This window comes from Salvelinus sp. IW2-2015, linkage group LG37, assembly GCF_002910315.2.
Source record: "Salvelinus sp. IW2-2015 linkage group LG37, ASM291031v2, whole genome shotgun sequence".
NCBI lineage: Eukaryota > Metazoa > Chordata > Actinopteri > Salmoniformes > Salmonidae > Salvelinus > Salvelinus sp. IW2-2015.
Window position 1 is genome coordinate 9,828,214 of NC_036876.1, and position 18,704 is coordinate 9,846,917.

An 18,704-nucleotide genomic window follows, 5' to 3' on the forward strand; every position below is an offset into this window, starting at 1 on the left:
CAGCCATTCCTTTGGGGAAAATGTATGGAGAAAGAATGGAGAAAAACACAGAAAATAAGGTCTGAGGTTAATACAGGCTTTGGAGATCTTATACGTTTTGTTCTATGAGAAAATCAAGATCCCTGCTGTTCACAGCGTGGTTACCAGGGGACTAAAACAGCTGAGGAGATGAGCCTCACCCTTCAAATCTCTTAGTGGTTGCGGAAATTAACCCACTATGCTGTTTACTTTCTGCATCTACATCATATCGCTGAGTCTACCTTTAATAACATGTATATAGATAATGTTACTGTTACATTTGCTGTGCTATTTTAGCCAGTAATATTACTGTTTAGTGTTATACTGCTTATTTCAGGGGAAATGTGCAGTATCTATTAGTATTCTAAAGTACACTGAACCAAAAATAAACGCAACATGCAACAATTTCAAAGATTTTACTGAGTTACAGTTCATAAAAAGAAACCAGTCAATTTAAATAAAATCATTAGGCCCTAATCTATGGATTTCACATGACTAGGAATATAGATATGCTAGTCACAGAACTTTAAAAAAAAGGTAGGGGCGTGGATCAGAAAACCAGTCAGTATCTAGTGTGACCACCATTTGCCACATGCAGAGCAACACATCTCCTTCACATAGAGTTGATCAGGCTGTTGATTATGGCCTGTGGAATGTTTTTCCACTCCTCTTCAATGGCTGTGCGAAGTTGCTGGATATTGACGGGAACTGGAACACACTGTTGTACACATGACTAGAACACGCTATTGTACACATAACATGTCTGGTGAGTATGCAGGCCATGGAACTGGGACATTTTCAGCTTCCAGGAATTATGTACAGATCCTTGCAACATGAGGCTGTGCGTTATCATGCTGAAACATGAGGCGATGGCGGTGAATGAAAGGCACGACAATGGGCCTCAGGATCTCGTCACGGTATCCCTTGACTAGAAGAATAAATATAAAGGATTTTTGTTTGGGAATAACTGGGCCAGTACATTGTGGAACATTCAGAGAGAAATGTATTATGTAGAATGCACATGCCTCTCTGACACGTGGAATAAGGAATCGTGTCAGCTCTAWTCATTACATTTCTATCTGAAACTTAACATATTGTTATGCCACTTGTTATGCCGGGTCTTGGCCTTTAGGAGAACCCGTGAACAGGAAGGGGTTAACGGCCAATGTGATTATCCGGATCTTGTGATCCAGAGCTGAGCCATGAATGAGTGCCTTTTATGTGCAGTGAGCAGACTGCATCTCAGCCGGTAGAGCTGCCTGAAAACCACACATCGTGGTGAGTTGGATCAAATGGAATGATTACCTGTATATAGATCTGTTCATGTGCTGTATGTATTGTTTGTGAAATCATGTTTGCCTATTTGAACTGACCTGCTTCTATGAATGTTCCTATGCATCTCTGACAAGTTTGAGAGACAGCTTTGCTGCACCCGTGGTGTCATTCGTGAGCGATCCAGATTGTTTAAAAGTGTTGCTGACCATACAACCTTACCTTTTTCATATAATTTTTTCAAATAGCAAGATTTAAAGATGTTTGTAGAACTATGAGAGGGCTAATCTGCTTGGAGAAAAACATTTACATTACATTTCATCTGGTTTTCTAAMAGAGTGGGTCATTCATTCATAGCCTCCTGGACTCCAATACCCTCAACCCCGATCTAATGGTGAATTGACTTTATAGTAGCACATGACAACAGGCACTGCTGTTGATCTACTGTATTCTACAAATAAAGAAGGCTGAACTGAATGATAACCGAACCACCTTGCTGACGGTAAACTACTGTATTATGTTCCTCTAGCCAGAAAATGCTTGTTAGTGTATTCTTTCTACCAGTGTAACAGTGCTGTAATGAACTCATGTCAACATTCCAAAATTCAAGATAGACCAACACATCTCAAAGGTGAAAAATGGTTATACATATTCAATGTTGGTCCTGAAGGTCTACTGCAGCTGCTGGTTTCCATGCAATCCCTCCGATCAGTGACTGATTCAGATCTGGGACCAAATACTATTTGAAATAATTTCAAATACTTTAGCTGTGCTTCATTGAGCTTCCCTGTTGCAAACTCCACCCACATAGCAACCCAGGCAGGCTGAAGCAAACGCTTAAAGAACGGAAAAGATTTCAAATAGTATYTGAACCCAGGTTTCCATGGTACATCAGCTGATTTAACTATCTTGTCAGTCAATTATATGTACAATTCAGCAGATGTTTGGGTGAGCGATTAGCATTTTGGCTGCTTGTTTATGTTTAACTCCTGGAGAAGAGGTTTTGGTAATTAGTACTCTCAATAATTAAATCATGATGCCTTTGTCGTTTTAATTTGAGGGTGGATATTGGGAGTTATGGCGCCATGTATCTGAATCCCCTGGTAATCTGGCTAGTTGGCACCGAGAAGTGAGGTGTTGGAGGCTGTAGCTCAGCCTCTTGGCCATGGAGACAGGTGGGCCTCCTGTTGCACCAGGCCAGCCTGGCCAACCCGGTCAGCCAGGCCCGGTGCTGGGGCTTCGGAGTCTCTCCTTTGCCTACCAGGGATTGCTAGAGATCCCCTACGAAGTCATACTAGCCCAGCGAGACACCCTGGAAGTGTTGGACCTCAGCTACAACCTGCTGGAGGAGTATCCTTCTGCTCTGAGCCCTGTAGAGACAGAGGCAAATACACACATATTACATACACACGTGCTACACACACACATCTGAATTCCATCTCTCTTTCACACACCATTCAGAGACATGCTATGCATGTGTACTATACTATTAACACACAGTCTACCTGGCAATGTTTCTCCTTCATTCAGCTGCCAACGGAGCCCAGCTCTCCTGGGTGAACTGGAGAAGCTCAGCACTCTGATCCTGGACTGCAACAGCTACTCGTCCCACGTCAAGTTCCCCTACATGCCTAGTGTCACCACCGTGTGGATCAACAAGAACAAGATCGGCAACCTGCCCATCTTCGTTGAGGAAATCCGAAGCAAGTTCCCCAACATCAAGTAAGACTGGCTTTTACTGAAGCCATTGGGGCAGTGTGTGTGTGTGTGTTTTTGCCTGGGTGACAGATGTTGGCTTCAACAGAAACTTTGTTGTTTTCATTCCAAACTGCGTTCAGTAGGGTGCAACATTGTGGAGCATTGAACAGACATGTTAATACAACATAAAAAACATGAGACCATAACACAAACACCATTTTCAAGTTGTAATGTCACATGCACAAGTACAAATCAAATCAATTTATACAGCCCTTCTTACATCAGCTGATATCTCAAAGTGCTGTACAGAAACCCAGCCTAAAACBCCAAACAGCAAGCAATGCAGGTGTAGAAAGCAACGGTGGCTAGAAAAACTCCCTAGAAAAGGCCAAACCTAGGAAGAAACCTAGAGAGGAACCAGGCTATGAGGGGTGGCCAGTCCTCTTCTGGCTGTGCCGGGTGGAGATTATAACAGAACATGGCCAAGATGTTCAAATGTTCATAAATTACCAGCATGGTCAAATAATAATAATCACAGTAGTTGTCGAGGTGCAGCAAGTCAGCACCTCAGGATTAAATGTCAGTTGGCTTTTCATAGCCGATCATTAAGAGTATCTCTACCGCTTCTGCAGTCTCTAGAGAGTTGAAAACAGCAGGTCTGGGACAGGTAGCACGTCCGGTGAACAGGTCAGGGTTCCATAGCAGCAGGCAGAACAGTTGAAACTGGAGCAGCAGCACGGCCAGGTGGACTGGGGGACAGCAAGGAGTCATCATGCAGGTAGTCCTGAGGCATGGTCCTAGGGCTCAGGTCCTCAGAGAGAGAAAGAAAGAGAAAATTAGAGAGAGCATACTTAAATTAACACAGGACACCGGATAAGACAGGAGAAGTACTCCAGATTAGAGGTCGACCGATTATGATTTCAACGCCGATACCGATTATTGGAGGACAAAAAAAGCCGATACTGATTAATCGGCCGATTTATTTAAAAAAATAATTTTTAAATATACACTGCTCAAAAAAAATAAGGGAACACTAAAATAACACATCCTAGATCTGAATGAATGAACTATTCTTATTAAATACTTTTTCTTTTACATAGTTGAATTGCTGACAACAAAATCACACAAAAATTATCAATGGAAATCAAATTTATCAACCCATGGAGGTCTTGATTTGAGTCACACTCAAAATTTAAGTGGAAAACCACACTACAGGCTGATCCAACTTTGATGTAATGTCCTTAAAACAAGTCAAAATGAGGCTCAGTAGTGTGTGTGGCCTCCACGTGCCTGTATGACCTCCCTACAACGCCTGGGCATGCTCCTGATGAGGTGGCGGATGGTCTCCTGAGGATCTCCTCCCAGACCTGGACTAAAGCATCCGCCAACTCCTGGACAGTCTTTGGTGCAACATGGAGTTGGGGATGGAGCGAGACATGATGTGCCAGATGGCTCAATTGGATTCAGGTCTGGGGAACGGGCGGGCCAGTCCATAGCATCAGTGCCTTCCTCTTGCAGGAACTGCTGACACACTCCAGCCACATGAGGTCTAGCATTGTCTTGCATTAGAGGAACCCAGGGCCAACCGCACAAGCATATGTCTCACAAGGGGTCTGAGGATCTCATCTCGGTACCTAATGGCAGTCAGGCTACCTCTGGCGAGCACATGGAGGGGTGCAGCCCCCAAAGAAATGCCCACCCCACACCTATGACACCACCGCCAAACCGTCATGCTGGAGGATGTTGCAGGCAGCAGAACGTTCTCCACGGCGTCTCCAGACTCTGTCACATGTGCTCAGTGTGAACCTGCTTTCACCTTGAAGACACAGGGCGCCAGTGGCGAATTTGCCAATCTTGGTGTTCTCTGGCAAATGCCAAACGTCCTGCACGGATGTTGGGCTGTAAGCACAACCCCACCTGTGGACGTCGGCCCTCATACCACCCTCATGGAGTCTGTTTCTGACCGTTTTGAGCAGACACATGCACATTTGTGGCCTGCTGGAGTCATTTTGCAGGGCTCTGGCAGTGCTCCTCCTGCTCCTCCTTGCACAAAGGCGGAGGTAGCGGTCCTGCTGCTGGGTTGTTGCCCTCCTACGGCCTCCTCCACGTCTCCTGAATGTACTGGCCTGTCTCCTGGTAGCACCTCCATGCTCTGGACACTACGCTGACAGACACAGCAAACCTCTTGCCACAGCTCGCATTGATGTGCCATCCTGGATGAGCTGCACTACCTGAGCCACTTGTGTGGGTTGTAGACTCCGTCTCATGCTACCACTAGAGTGAAAGCACCGCCAGCATTCAAAAGTGACCAAAACATCAGCCAGGAAGCATAGGAACTGAGAAGTGGTCTGTGGTCACCACCTGCAGAACCACTCCTTTATTGGGGTGTCTTGCTAATTGCCTATATTTCCACCTGTTGTCTATTCCATTTGCACAACAGCATGTGAAATGTATGTTCCAATCAGTGTTGCTTCCTAAGTGGACAGTTTGATTTCACAGAAGTGTGATTGACTTGGAGTTACATTGTGTTGTTTAAGTGTTCCCTTTATATTTTTGAGCAGTATATATATATATATATATATATTATATCTCTCATACACACACACACATTTTTGTAATAATGACAATTGCAACAATACTGAATGAACAATGAACACTTATTTTAACTTAATATAATACATAAATAACACACACACACACAGCTCTGAAGTGACAATGATACTGAAGAGTCTGCTTAGGAGACAAATACTCTCAACTGTTTGAATAAAAATATAGTTTAAGTTACCTGTGATGAATGTTGAAAACAAAAACTGTCATTTCTATATGCAGAAATCCTATTTTAATGACACCTTCTAGCAAATCTGAAAAGCGGTCCCTTCATTTATTCCATAGGATATTTTTAGATTCACTTAAAATAAGGTCTGTGTTTCGTGTAGGCTTACACCACTTGCCAATTTTATAACTGTGTAGATATCCATAGGACAAGGTAACTCTTGATCAATATTGGCTAAATATAAGCGAAGATAAAAAAAATTGTAGAGTGGATTTATGAAAATATGTTGACAAACGTTACCTTATCCTAGTGAGATTTACACGGGTATCAAAACGTCGAGGCGGTTTAAGCCTGCACGAAACACAGACCTTATTTGAAGTAGACCAAGACATTCTCTATGGAAGACATGAACGGTAAAATAACGAAGGAACCCCTTTCAAGTTCAGCCGCAAGTTATTACAGGAATTATAACGCGTCGACTATCTCTCTCTAAACCATATACCTTTGAATAATCCGGAAACTATCACCTCAAAACAAAAAGTTTATTCCGTTCCGATTTTTATCTAACGGGTGGCATCCATGAGTCTAAATATTCTTGTTACATTGCACAACCTTCAATGTTATGTCATAGTTACGTAAAATTCTGGCAAATTAGTTCGCAAAGAGCCAGGCGGCCCAAACTGTTGCATATACCCTGACTCTGCGTGCAATGAACGCAAGAGAAATGACACAATTTCACCTGGTTAATATTGCCTGCTAACCTGGATATCTTTTAGCTAAATATGCAGGTTTAAAAATATATACTTGTGTATTGATTTTAAGAAGGCATTGATGTTTATGGTTAAGTACACATTGGAGCAATGACAGTCATTGATTGATTGTTTTTTATAAGATAAGTTTAATGCTAGCTAGCATTTACCTTAGCTTACTGCATTCGCTTAACAGGCAGGCTCCTCGTGGAGTGCAATGTAACAGGTGTTAGAGCATTGGACTAGTTAACTGTAAGGTTGCAAGATTGGATCCCCCGAGTGACATGGTTAAAAATCTGTCGTTCCTAGGCCGTCATTGAAAATAAGAATATGTTCTTAACTGACTTGCCTAGTTAAATAAAGATGAAATAAAGATTTAAAAATAAATAAAAATAATAATAATAAAAAATAAATATAAATATATATATATATATATATATTTATTTTTTATTATTATTATTTTTATTTTATTTTAAATATTTATTATACAGTGGGGAGAACAAGTATTTGATACACTGCCGATTTTGCAGGTTTTCCTACTTACAAAGCATGTAGAGGTCTGTAATTTTTATCATAGGTACACTTCAACTGGTGAGAGACGGAATCTAAAACAAAAATCCAAAATCACATTGTATGATTTTTAAGTAATTAATTTGCATTTTATTGCATGACATAAGTATTTGATCACCTACCAACCAGTAAGAATTCCGGCTCTCACAGACCTTTAGTTTTTCTTTAAAGAAGCCCTCCTGTTCTCCACTCATTACCTGTATTAACTGCACCTGTTTGAACTCGTTACTGTTATAAAAAACACCTGTCCACACACTCAATCAAACAGACTCCAACCTCTCCACAATGGCCAAGACCAGAGAGCTGTATAAGGACATCAGGGATAAAATTGTAGACATGCAACAGGCTGGGATGGGCTACAGACAATAGGCAAGCAGCTTGGTGAGAAGGCAACAACTGTTGGCGCAATTATTAGAAAATGGAAGAAGTTCAAGATGACGGTCAATCACCCTCGGTCTGGGGCCATGCAAGATCTCACCTCGTGGGGCATCAATGATCATGAGGAAGGTGAGTTATCAGCCAGAACTACACGGCAGGACCTGGTCAATGACCTGAAGAGAGCTGGGACCACAGTCTCAAGAAACCATTAGTAACACACTACCACCGTCATGGATTAAAATCCTGCAGCGCACGCAAGGTCCACCTGCTCAAGCCAGCGCATGTCCAGGCCCGTCTGAAGTTTGCCAATGACCATCTGGATGATCCAGAGGAGGAATGGGAGCAGGTCATGTGGTCTGATGAGACAAAAATAGAGCTTTTGGTCTAAACTCCACTCGCCGTGTTTGAGAGGAGAAGAAGGATGAGTACAACCCCAAGAACACCATCCCAACCGTGAAGCATGGAGGTGGAAACATCATTCTTTGGGGATGCTTTTCTGCAAAGGGTACAGGATGACTGCACCGTATTGAGGGGAGGATGGATGGGGCCATGTATCGCGAGATCTTGGCCAACAACCTCCTTCCCTCAGTAAGAGCATTGAAGATGGGTCGTGGCTGGGTCTTCCAGCATGACAACGACCCGAAACACACAGCAGGGAACTAAGGAGTGGCGCCGTAAGAAGCATCTCAAGTCCTGGAGTGGCCTAGCCAGTCTCCAGGACCGGAACCGCAATAGGAAAATCTTTGGACGGAGCTGAAAGTCCCTATAAGCCCCGTGAATCAGCCCCGGAAACCTGAAGGATCTGAGAAAGATCTGTATGAAGGAGTGCCAAAATCCCCTGCTGCAGTGTGTGCAAAACCTGGTCAAACTACAGGAAACGTATGATCTCTGTAATTGCAACACCAAAGTTTCCTGTTACCAAATATTAGATCTGCTTTTCTGATGTATCAAATACTATGTCATGCAATAAAATGCCAAATTAATTACTTAAAACATACAAATGTGATTTCTGGATTTTTGTTTTAATTCCGTCTCTCATAGTTGAAGTGTACCGATGATAGAAATTACGACTCTACATGCTTGTAAGTAGGGAAAACCTGCAAAATCGCAGTGTATCAAATATTTTCTCCCCACTGGTTTATATATAATAGGCAAATCGTGCCCAAAAATACCTTTCCGATTGTTATGAAAACTTGAAATCGGCCCTGATTAATCGGTCGACCTCTACTCCAGATATAACAAACTGACCCTAGCCCCCCGACACAAACTACTGCAGATAAATACTGGAGGCTGAGACAGGAGGGGTCAGGAGACACTGTGGCCCCATCCGATGATACCCCCGGACAGGGCCAAACAGGAAGAATATAACCCCACCCCACTTTGCAAAGCACAGCCCCCACACCACTAGAGGGATATCTTCAACCCACCAACTTACCATCCTGAGACAAGGCCGTGTATAGCCCACAAAGATCTCCGCCACGGCACAACCCAAGGGGGGCGCCAACCCAGACAGGAAGATCACGTCAGTGACTCAACCCACTCAAGTGACGCACCCCCTCCTAGGGACGGCATGAAAGAGCACCAGTAAGCCAGTGACTCAGCCCCTGTAATAGGGTTTAGAGACAGAGAATCCCAGTGGAGAAGAGGGGACCGGCCAGCAGAGACAGCAAGGCGGTTCGTTGCTCCAGAGCCTTTCGTTCACCTTCACACTCCTGGGCCAGACTACACTCAATCATATGACCCACTGAAGAGATGAGTCTTCAGTAAAGACTTAAAAGTTGGAGACCGAGTCTGCGTCTCTCACATGGGTAGGCAGACCATTCCATAAAATGGAGCTCTATAGAGGGAAAGCCCTGCCTCCAGTGTTTGCTTAGAAATTCTAGGGACAATTAGGAGGCCTGCGTCTTGGTGACCGTAGCGTACGTGTAGGTATGTACGGCAGGACCAAATCGGAAAGATAGGTAGGAGCAAGCTCATGTAATGCTTTGTAGGTTAGCAGTAAAACCTTGAAATCAGCCCTTGCCTTAACAGGAAGCCAGTGTAGGGAGGCTAGCACTGGAGTAATATGATCAAATTGTTTGGTTCTAGTCAGGATTCTAGCAGCCGTAATTTAGCACTAACTGAAGTTTATTTAGTGCTTTATCCGGGTAGCTGGAAAGTAGAGCATTGCAGTAGTAACAAAAGCATGGATACATTTTTCAAGCATCATTTTTGGACAGAAAGTTCTTGATTTTTGCAATGTTACGTAGATGGAAAAAAGCTGTCCTTGAAACAGTCTTGATATGTTCGTCAAAAGAGAATCAGGGTCCAGAGTAACGCCGAGGTCCTTCAGTTTTATTTGAGACGACTGTACAACCATCAAGTTAATTGTCAGATTCAACAGAAGATCTCTTTGTTTCTGGGAACTAGAACAAGCATCTCTGTTTTGTCCGAGTTTAAAAGTAGAAGGTTTGCAGCCATTCACTTCCTTATGTCTGAAACACAGCTTTTAGCGAGAGCAATTTGGGCTTCACCATGTTTCATTGAAATGTACAGCTGTGTGTCATCCGCATAGCAGTGAAAGTTAACATTATGTTTTCGAATGACATCCCCAAGAGGTAAAATATATAGTGAAAACAATAGTGGTCCCAAAACAGAACCTTGAGGAACACCGAAATGTACAGTTGATTTGTCAGAGGACAAACCATTCACAGAGAYAAACTGATATCTTTCCGACAGATAAGATCTAAACCAGGCCAGAACKTGTCCGKGTARACCAATTTGGGTTTCCAATCTCTCCAAAAGAATGTGGTGATCGATGGTATCAAAGGCAGCACTAAGGTCTAGKAGCACGAGGACAGATGCAGAGCCTCGGTCTGAYGCCATTAAAAGGTCATTTACCACCTTCACAAGTGCAGTCTCAGTGCTATGATGGGGTCTAAAACCAGACTGAAGCATTTCGTATACATTGTTTGTCTTCAGGAAGGCAGTGAGTTTCTGCGCAACAGCTTTTTCTAAATGTTTTGAGAGGAATGGAAGATTCGATATAGGCCGATAGTTTTTTATATTACAATGCAGTAATACATATCAATGTAATCCTAAAAACAACATCAGGTAGAACAAACAAGAAATACAAATAAGATAAGAACAACACAAGAAAGTAAGTAAGCTATATACAGGGTCAGTTCCAATACCATATTTAAAATGTGCAGGGGTACTGCAGTGATAGAGGTAGATATGTAAAGGAGTAAGGTGACTAGGCATTTAAATGTTGTTGTCTGACCTCTGGATGTTTTTACTTCCTTTAGGATTCTCAGCATGATGAACAATGAATCAGCACCCAGCTACTTCAATGGAGGGAGTCTAGACCAGTACATAGACTACAGGTGAGCTTGAGTGAACACAGCTGATACACTAAAGCTGCACCTTTTTGATCAGGTGTCTTTTTAGATTCAGATGAGAAGGATGTGTTGTGTAACCTTACAGGTCATAGGAATATGACATGATTCTATAACTCAAAATAAGTTAGAGTTAAAATTGTGTGATATGCATTGCATTCGGAAAGTATTCAGACCCATTGACTTTTCCATTTTGTTACGTTACAGCCTTGTTCGAAAATTGATTAAATTGTTGTTGTTTTTTCGCATCAATCTACACACAAAAAACACTTGCGGGTCAGTTTTGGAACGCGGGCCGCCTGTTACCGACCCCTGCTATATACCAGACTTACTGTTCCTCATCAATATGTTCTGTCATTACTACAGTATGAAATTATGTGCTTTATGCTTTTGTGTCTCGCCCACCAACATGTTCCTCCTCTGGCCACACAGGCAGTATGTGATCAGTCAGATCCCAAGCCTGAAGATCCTGGATGACACTGAGGTTTTGGAGAAAGAGAGAGCGCAGGCTAAGAAGACCTATAGGATGCAGAGGACCAGGGAAGGCAGCAAAAAGAGGAAGGAACTTCAAAATTAAACCCTCCATAACACTGCTCCCTATCGAACTGAACTTTATCAAGATGAGAAAAATAATCATTGTATAGATAGATGACTAGTTCAAGGCAAGTTAGCACAATTTCAAATATATTTTCAACATGTTTATCTATCAAAATTAAAATGGGATAATTTCTCTTATGACTTTATAGTGTGTTCTAAGCTGACATATGGAATTGTTTTAAGATGGTCATACTATGGAGCATTTAGCTATTTGATTTGGAATTTTAGGACCCCTTCAGGAATAACACATATTTGATCAAATATTGAATTTGGCCTTTACTACTATAGCACATAGAAACACATTGAATAACACATTCATAAATGGCTAAAAAGACCGTCAGAAAATAAATCATAAAGGAACAAGGTTTTGAAGTGTCTGTCCTATATCTAGAAGATATAGGAATGCTCAGGAAATATACATTATCAGTCTAAAGTTTGGACACACCTACTCATTCAAGGGTTTTTCTTATTTTTTAAACTATTTTCTACATTGTAGAATAATTGTGAAGACATTAAAACTATGAAATAACACATATGGAATCATGTAGTTACCAAAGAAAGTGTTAAACAATTCTGAACATATTTTATATTCTTCAAAGTAGCCACCCTTTGCCATGATGACAGCTTTGCACAATCTTGGCATTCTCTCAACCAGCTCTACTTGGAATGATTTTCCAACAGTCTTGAAGGAGTTCCAACATATGCTGAGCACTTGTTTGCTGCTTTTCCTTCACTCTGCGGTCCAATTCATCCCAAACCCTCTCAATTGGGTTGAGGTCGGGGGATTGTGGAGGCCAGGTCATCTGATACAGCACTCCATCACTCACCTCCTTGGTCAAATAGCCCTTACACATCCTGGAGGTGTGTTGGGTCATTGTCCTGTTGAAAATCAAATTATAGTCCCACTAAGCGTAAACCAGATGGTTTGGTGTATCGCTGCAGAATGCTGTGGTAGCCATGCTGGTTAAGTGTGCCTTGAATTCTAAATGAATCACAGAGTGTCACCAGCTAAGCACCCCCACACCATCACACCTTCTCCTCCATGCTTCACGTTTGGAACCACACTGGCAGAGATCATCCGTTCACTYACTCTGTATCTCACAAAGACATGGCGGTTGGAACCAACAATCTCCAATTTGGACTCCAGACCAAAAAGGACAAATTTCCACCGGTCTAATGTCCATTGCTCGTGTTTCTTGGCCCAATCAATTCTCTTCTTCTTATTAGTGTCCTTTAGTGGTTTCTTTGCAGCAATTTGACCATGAAGGCCTGATTCACGCAGTCTCCTCTGAACAGTTGATGTTGAGATGTGTCTGTTACTTGAACTCTATGAAGCATTTATATGGGCTGCAAGTTGAGGCTGGTAACTATAATGAACTTATCCTCTGCAGCAAAGGTAAATCTTCCTTTCCTGTGGCGGTCCTCATGAGAGCCAGTTTCATCATAGCGCTTGATGGATTACAGTACCGAAGCCAATCCTGCGTTGTCTTGGCTGAGGAGTCGTAGTCCTGTTGGAAGGTGAATCTTCGCCCCAGTCTGAAGACCGGAGCGATCTGGAAACATTTTCAGCAAGGATCTCTCTGTACTTTGCTCTGTTCATCTTTGCCCTCGATCCTGACTAGTCTCCCAGTCCCTGCCTCATGAAAAACATCCCCTCAGCATGATGCTGCGACCACCATGCTTCACCGTAGGGATGGTGCCAGGTTTCTTCCAGATGTGATGCTTGGCATTCAGGCCAAAGAGTTCAATCTTGGTTTCATCAGTCTAGGGAATCTTGTTTCTCATGGTCAGAGTCCTTTAGGTGCCTTTTGACAAACTCCAAGCAGGCTGTCATGTGCCTTTTACTGAGGAGTGGCTTCCGCCTGGCCACTCTACCATAAAGAACTGTTTGGCGGAGTGCTGCAGAAATGGTTGTCCTTCTGGAAGGTTCTCCCATCTCCACAGAGGAATTCTGGAGCTCTGTCAGAGTGAGCATCGGGTTCTTGGTCACCTCCCTGACCAAGGCCCTTCTTCCCCCGATTGCGCAGTTGGACTCCAATCAAGTTGTAGCAACATCTCAAGGATGATCAATGGAAACAAGATGCACCGGAGCTCAATTTGAGTCTTCTTCTGTAAATAAGTTTTGATGTTTTTTTAAAATTATTCTTTACATTTGTAAAAATGTCAAAAAGCGTGTTTTCGCTTTGTCATTATGGGGAGAAAAATAATTAATTTAATCAATTTTAGAATAAGGCTGTAACGTAACAAAATGTGGAAAAAGGGAAGGGGTTCTGAATACTTTCTGAATGCACTGCATACCCCTTCACCCCTTCAAATTAGTGGATTTGGCTATTTCAGCCACACCCGTTGCTGACAGGTGTATAAAATTTAGCACACAGCCATGCAATTTCCATAGACAAACATTGGTAGTAGAATGGCCTTACTGAAGAGCTCAGCCACCTTTCCAACAAGTCAGTTCGTCAAATATCTGCTCTGCTATGAATCACGCTTCACCATCTGGCAGTCCAATGATCGAATCTGGGTTTGGCAGATGCCAGGAGAATGCTACCTGCCCGAATGCATAGTGCCAAATGTAATGTTTGGTGGAGGATGAAGGATCTGGGCTGTTTTTCATGGTTTGGGCTAGGCCCCTTAGTTTCAGTGAAGGGAAATCTTAATGCTACAGCATACAACAACATTTTAGATGATTCTGTGCTTCCAACTTTGTGGCAACAGTTTGGGGAAGGACCTTTCCTGTTTCCGTATGCCCCCGTGCACAAAGCGAGGTATATGTAGAAATGGTTTGTCGAGAACAGTGTGGAAGAACTTGACTGGCCTGCACAGAGCCCTGACCTCAACCCCATCGTACACCTTTGGGATGAATTGGAATGTCGACTTTGAGCCAGGCCTAATCGCTCAACATCAGTGCCCGACCTCACTAATGCTCTTGTGGCTGAATGGAAGAAAGTCCCCGCATCAATGTTCCAACATCTAGTGAAAAGCCTTCTCAGAAGAGTGAAGGCTGTTATAGCAGCAAAGGAGGGACAAACTCCATATTAATGCCCATGATTTTGGAATGAGAGGTTCGACAAGCAGGTGTCCACATACTATTGGTCTTGTAGCGTACCTGCCCTATCCAGAGTAGCCTACTTTCCCTTCTCTCACAGCTGGAAGTGCTAGCTAATCCTTTACCCTCTTCCATGGCTGTTAGCTAGCTAGCTACCTACCTACCTTGCTACAAATGCATTTGGAGTTACAATGATAACTACATCAACATAGCTATCTAGCTAATATGAAGTTAGCAAGATGTTGATATTTAATTCACATAGCTAGCTATACAGTATGTAAAGTTAGCTAACTAGCAAACATTACGTTAGCAGCTCATTTGATTTAGCATGCACATTACGCTTCTGTAGCAAGCTAGCTAGCTATCGTTTTTGATCATTTTCAAAATAGATTTACTTACAGTACTTGAATAGGTTCTCCCATTGACTCCATTTTCTGGGTCCTTAKAAAAAGTAAATAATGGGAAATCTTCAAAGTTTCCGGCAGCAGCTAAACACAGCCAGCCATGTGGACGATTGGAGGACTAACAGACTAGCTGTGTTCGAATACTCATACTAACCGTACCATTTGTGATGTGAATTGAGTATATAGCATTGTAATGACCTGGCAAGATCATAATTGTCCAGACAGAGAATTGAGTTTACGATTCATGGTTTATTCCCAACTCTCCCCCTGGGAGAAAGCTGCACCCGGTAAACAACCTCCCCTACCCTCTCCAGGACACTGCAGGGCCCCACCCAGTGGCTGTCCAACTTGGGGCATCTGCCTTTCTTTATCAGGAGGCTGTAGACCCAGACCAGCTTCCTAACCACATAGTGCCTTCCCCAGGTGTGCACGTCATAGTTCCTCTTCTGCCTCCCATCTGCATTCACCAGCTGCTCTCTGGCGAAGGTGTGGGCTGTCTCCAGGCGGTCCTGGAGTCTCCGGGCATACTCCGGCCCCGGGGGAACAGGAAGGCTATCCAGGGGCCGACCATACACCATCTCCGCAGGGGTGCAGATCTCTTTCCCCAGCATGAGGAGGGCAGGCGTGCAGGAGGTGGAGTCTTGGACAGTGGAGCGGCATGCCATGAGGACCATAGGCATGTGCTTGTCCCAGTCATGCTGGTGTTTGACAGAGACGATGGCCAGCTGCTGTCCAAGCATTTTGTTGAAGCGCTCCACCAGGCCATCACTTTGAGGATGGAGAGGAGTAGTGCAGGTCTTGTGCATACCCAGCCTCTCACACATGGTGGCGAACACACGGAACTCAAAGTTTCTGCCTTGGTCGCTGTGGATGGACTCCGCAGCTCCAAACCTGCTGAACATCCCCGCTGTCAGGGCGTCGACGATGGTCTCTGACTCCTGGTCAGGCAGAGCATAGGCCTCGGGCCATTTTGTGAAATAGTCCATGGACGTGAGTGCCCAGCGGTTTCCACTGTCTGTGGTGGGGAACGGCCCAACTACATCCACTCCCACCCTCTCCATGGGAGCCCCCACTGGGAACTGTTGGGGCTCAGCATGAGAGCGGCCTGGAGGGCCCTTTCTCGCTGTGCAGTTATCAGAGCTATGGCAAAAGTCCTTCAAATCTCTCGTGCTGCCCCCAGTAAAAGCCCCGATGGAGGTGGCGGAGTGTTTTTGTGACCCCAAAGTGTCCAGTCCCCACCCCCCCAAGAGTGCTCTGGAGCACAGCCTCCCGCAGTGCTTTTGGGACCACCACCTGCCACCTCTCCTCTCCCGTAGCTGACTCCTTCCATGCACGCTGTRGCACGCCATCAGCCAGCCACAGTCTCTCAAACTTTGACCACAACCCTTTGGTCGCGAGTGAGAGCGCTGTCACCTCTTCCCACGATGGCCTCAGCTGCGCCTCTACCCACTGTAGGTCTGTGTCCCGTCCCTGCTACTGCCCCCATTCAGCCACGTCGACAGTCTGCAGCTCACAGCAGACAGGCCCGATCGCCCMACAMMCTGTGGCACAGACCCCCTCCTCTGCACACAGCTCTCTCTCACAGCCCTCTCTCCGCTCAGGGTGGGCAAGCACAGGGGCCTTGATCAGTGCACGTTTGAGGGTGTTGAAGGCCTCCTCGCACTCCACTGTCCAAGTGAAAGCCTTGTCCTTCGGCAGCAGGCGGTTCAGGGGAGCAGCGACGCTTGAGAAGCCCCGTACAAACCTCCTGTAGTACGAGGCCAGGCCCAGGAAGCTCTTCAGCTGACGCTGGTCGGTGGGGATAGGCCAGTCTTGGACAGCCCCCACCTTGTCCTCCATGGTGCTGATCCCCTCCTTCCCCACTCGGTGGCCCAAGAAGGACCTCTCTCCTCATGAAGTGGCACTTCTCGGGGTGTAGCTTCAGGCCTGTGGCAGCAACCCTCTCCAGCACACGCTGTAGCGCCCCCAGGGCTGACTGGAAGGAGCTGCAATGGGCCAGGATGACGTCGAGGTATACCAGACACTCCTGTCAGGGATGCCATCCAGCACCTGTCCATCAAACGCTCAAAAGTAGCTGGAGCGTTGCACAGGCCGAAGCACAGGACCTTGAACTGCCAGTGTCCTCTGTTAGTGGAGAATGCAGTTTTGGCTCTGGCCTCTGGGGAGAGGGGCACCTGCCAGTAGCCACTGAGGAGTTCAAGTGAGGAGAACCAGGAGGACCCCTAACCAGGTCCAGCGACTCATTGATACACGGTATGGGGTATGATTCCTTCCTGGTTACCTCATTCAGCCGCCTGTAGTCCGCACAGAACCTCAGCTTGCCCCCCTTCTTAGGGACCATGACGACTGGCACTGCCCAGGGGCTGTCTGAGGGCTCGATGAAGTCTGCCCACTGCATCTCCAACAGAGCCTTGTCTGCCGCCTCCTGGYGTGCCAGCGGGATACGGCGGGGACGCGGGTTGCTCTGTGCAACACAACCAACTAACAGCWWAACACATAAAACACAGCTGTCTGTGCGGGTCACTACAGTATGCTTATTGGTCATAGTATGGATATAGTTAGTATGCCAAAAGTTTTCGGATGTCGTACTTAATTTGCCAAAATATGAAGTATACACACAGAAGACACTATTTCCTTACTTTAGGGCACATAATGCAATTCTTCAGCAAATGGGCGTGGCTTCACATCGTTTTCAGATTGGAAGAGAATGGCGGAAAATATGCAGCCGAAGTACGAGAGCGAATACAAAATCATTGCTTTAACTAATTAGGACAAATGTTAAGAAAATGTTGAGCAATGTAATAAAGTAATGACTTTTCAAATAAGTTACCTTACACGTGATGTTGGCTGACAATTTGTTAGTTATGCTGTCTTTACGAACCACATAGCATATCATTACAGCAGTATGTACTGGTATGTTAGCTAGCTACCTAACGTTAGTTGACTACTTAGCCTATAGTTAAAACTGGCAAGTTTGATGTATATCTAAATACGCAACGTTTATTGACTTAATTATTCCCWTCATTCTTAGCTTAGCTAAATGGTATAGTCATTGTGCGTTCTCAATGGACATTCGCGTGCTTTCGTKAATTCACTCTGGCTATCTTCTCCGATTTCAGAGCACTCGTCTGGGTGTACCAGAGCCAGAATAATGAATTTACGAGCGCTCAACACCTGTTGAATATGGCCGGTGTCAGTAAACGGCGGCAAAAAAAGCGTAATTAAATTGTTGCCAGCAGCACAATTACAGTCACCAACGCTCTGGATAACATGTAAACAGCCTAACCAGCTCTGCTAGGGCAAGTAAAATGGTCAGAGTGGTCTGATTTGTGTCTGGAAGTAGCTAGCAAGCTAGCCAACGTTAGCTTGGGTGCTTGAATTTACGAGCACTCCACATTGAATTTAAGAACACACCCGAAGTCGTAAGATGTCTAACTAGTAATTTGTTATGCTAAGTAGCTACAGTAGCAAGCATCAACTTCCAGTAGACAGGCGAAGAGCTAGTACGCTCAACTGAAAGCATACTGTTTGTTTACAGTACAGTATACTAAAATGAACTAATAGTATATAGTATGTAGTACATACTCATTAGGTATGTAGTATACAGTATGTTAGTATGGGTCTTCGAACACAGCTACTGAGTTTGGTCTTCCAATATGGCGCTTGGTGCGGTTGCTAGATGCTTGCAGTTGTCAGAAATCCCTCCATACATCTATTTAAAACAAGTAATGATACATCTTTATCTTGTGGCATAAACGTTAAGACATTAACTGTAATAAAAAGTAATACACAGCACATGACCTTGAGTTCTGATGCAGTTTT

At 44.4% G+C, this 18,704-nt stretch overlaps 1 protein-coding gene across 1 annotated transcript; it reads left to right on the top strand.

Moving 5' to 3' along the window:
- Positions 1 to 1,253: 1,253 nt before the first annotated feature.
- On the top strand, positions 1,254 to 12,486 carry LOC111960459 (leucine-rich melanocyte differentiation-associated protein-like). Its single transcript, XM_070437963.1, has 6 exons — positions 1,254 to 1,296; positions 1,628 to 1,792; positions 2,351 to 2,640; positions 2,821 to 3,012; positions 10,746 to 10,823; positions 11,268 to 12,486. Exons 3-6 carry the CDS (start codon positions 2,456 to 2,458, stop codon positions 11,410 to 11,412), a joined length of 600 nt encoding a protein of 199 aa, XP_070294064.1. The 5' UTR covers positions 1,254 to 1,296; positions 1,628 to 1,792; positions 2,351 to 2,455; the 3' UTR covers positions 11,413 to 12,486.
- The last annotated feature ends 6,218 nt before the right edge of the window (positions 12,487 to 18,704 follow it).

Coding starts and splice junctions, on each gene's coding strand:
- LOC111960459 (XM_070437963.1), top strand. CDS start 2,456: ATGGAGACAGGTGGGCCTCCTGTTGCACCAGGCCAGCCTGGCCAACCC. Junction 2,641..2,820: donor AGCTACAACCTGCTGGAGGA/GTATCCTTCTGC, acceptor TCCTTCATTCAG/CTGCCAACGGAGCCCAGCTC. Junction 10,824..11,267: donor GACCAGTACATAGACTACAG/GTGAGCTTGAGT, acceptor CTGGCCACACAG/GCAGTATGTGATCAGTCAGA.